Below are 1,765 nucleotides of genomic sequence, written 5' to 3' on the forward strand. Positions count from 1 at the left end.
TAGACCCTCCCTACAGACCTGTCTCCAGGTAGTACAGACCTTCTCTACAGACCTGTCTCCAGGTAATACAGACCCTCCCTACAGACCTGTCTCCAGGTAATATAGACCCTTCCTACAGACCTGTCTCCAGGTATTACAGACCCTCTCTACAGACCTGTCTCCAGGTGATCTAGATACTCCCTCGTCAGCCCAAACTTGTATATTCCAGATGTGTGACAACCACGAAGCAGAGGGCAACCCACCCTCCAAGCTGTCCTGCCAGGAACTGTATGACACAGCAGTCAACACCTCTGTGAGTGGCTGGATATCATGGACTGATATCATTTATTGACCCCATTTATTAATAATTATTGATATCAAACACTGAAACCGTTCATTGATAAATATTGATATCACACACTGAAACCATTCATTGATAAATATTGAGATCACACACTGAAACCATTCACTGATAAATATTTCTGTCATAAACTGAAATAATATGTACTGATATATAATGATTTCATATGTTAATAATGCTATATCTTTCCATTTGTATTTTGAAGTTACTTTATAAATTCAACATAATGATACTCGAAGATTATTTTGTTCTACAAGCAACAGGTAACATGTCTTAATATATTCCCTCAGAAACTACCACAGCCACCTCAACAGCTCCAGCTGCCCCAACAGACACCTCCACCGCCGCCCATCCCCCCTCCACCACAGGATGATGATGATGTGGTTTCTGAGGAGGAGCTGAACCTTGAATATGTTGTGGAGGAGGAGCAGGACCTGGGCTACGATCACATCCAGGGGGTCAGTACTTGTGTGGGTGATCACATCCAGGGGGTCAGTACTTGTGTGGGTGATCACATCCAGGGGTCAGTGTGTGGGTGATCACATCCAGGGGGTCAGTGTGGGTGATCACATCCAGTGGGTGATCACATCCAGGGGTCAGTGTGGGGTGACTTGTGTGGGTGATCACATCCAGGGGGTCAGTACTTGTGTGGGGATCACATCCAGGGGTCAGTACTTGTGTGGGTGATCACATCCAGGGGTCAGTACTTGTGTGGGTGATCACATCAGTGGGGTCAGTACTTGTGTGGGTGATCACATCCAGGGGTCAGTACTTGTGTGGGTGATCACATCCAGGGGGTCAGTACTTGTGTGGGTGATCACATCCAGGGGTCAGTACTTGTGTGGGTGATCACATCCAGGGGTCAGTACTTGTGTGGGTGATCACAGGGGTCAGTACTTGTGTGGGTGATCACATCCAGGGGTCAGTACTTGTGTGGGTGATCACATCCAGGGGGTCAGTACTTGTGTGTGATCACATCCAGGGGGTCAGTACTTGTGGGTGATCACATCCAGGGGTCAGTACTTGTGTGATCACATCCAGGGGTCAGTACTTGTGTGATCACATCCAGGGGGTCAGTACTTGTGTGTGTGATCACATCCAGGGGTCAGTACTTGTGGGGATCACATCCAGGGGTCAGGTGGGTGATCAAATCCAGGGTGCAGAACTTGTGTGGGGGATCACATCCAGGGGGTCATGAGGAGGATCATCCTTAAATATGACAAGCATTTGGGATTTGGGGAGGCTGCATCAAGGACCTATGACCCACCCAGCCCTGTAGTAAAGACTGATACCTTACAGGCCACATCGGTACAGCTGGAATACTGCTGACTGTGATGGAAACATGCCTACTTATATTATCCTGTGTACAAAGAACCAAGATTATTTCACCAAAGTGTTTCACTAAAATGTTTTGTCTTTATGCAG

The 1,765-nt window shown here is 47.4% G+C and overlaps 1 protein-coding gene across 1 annotated transcript in view; it reads left to right on the forward strand.

Moving 5' to 3' along the window:
- LOC124274589 overlaps window positions 1-1,765 on the forward strand; it is a 47,697-nt gene that overhangs the window by 45,762 nt on the left and 170 nt on the right. Inside the window, exons 8-9 of the mRNA XM_046709953.1 lie at window positions 209-292; window positions 631-798. Coding sequence (XP_046565909.1) covers window positions 209-292; window positions 631-798 — 252 coding nt within the window. The remainder of the gene's footprint in view (window positions 1-208; window positions 293-630; window positions 799-1,765) is intronic.

This window comes from Haliotis rubra, unplaced genomic scaffold (assembly GCF_003918875.1).
Source record: "Haliotis rubra isolate DU_JTF1 unplaced genomic scaffold, ASM391887v1 Scf192, whole genome shotgun sequence".
Taxonomy (NCBI): domain Eukaryota; kingdom Metazoa; phylum Mollusca; class Gastropoda; order Lepetellida; family Haliotidae; genus Haliotis; species Haliotis rubra.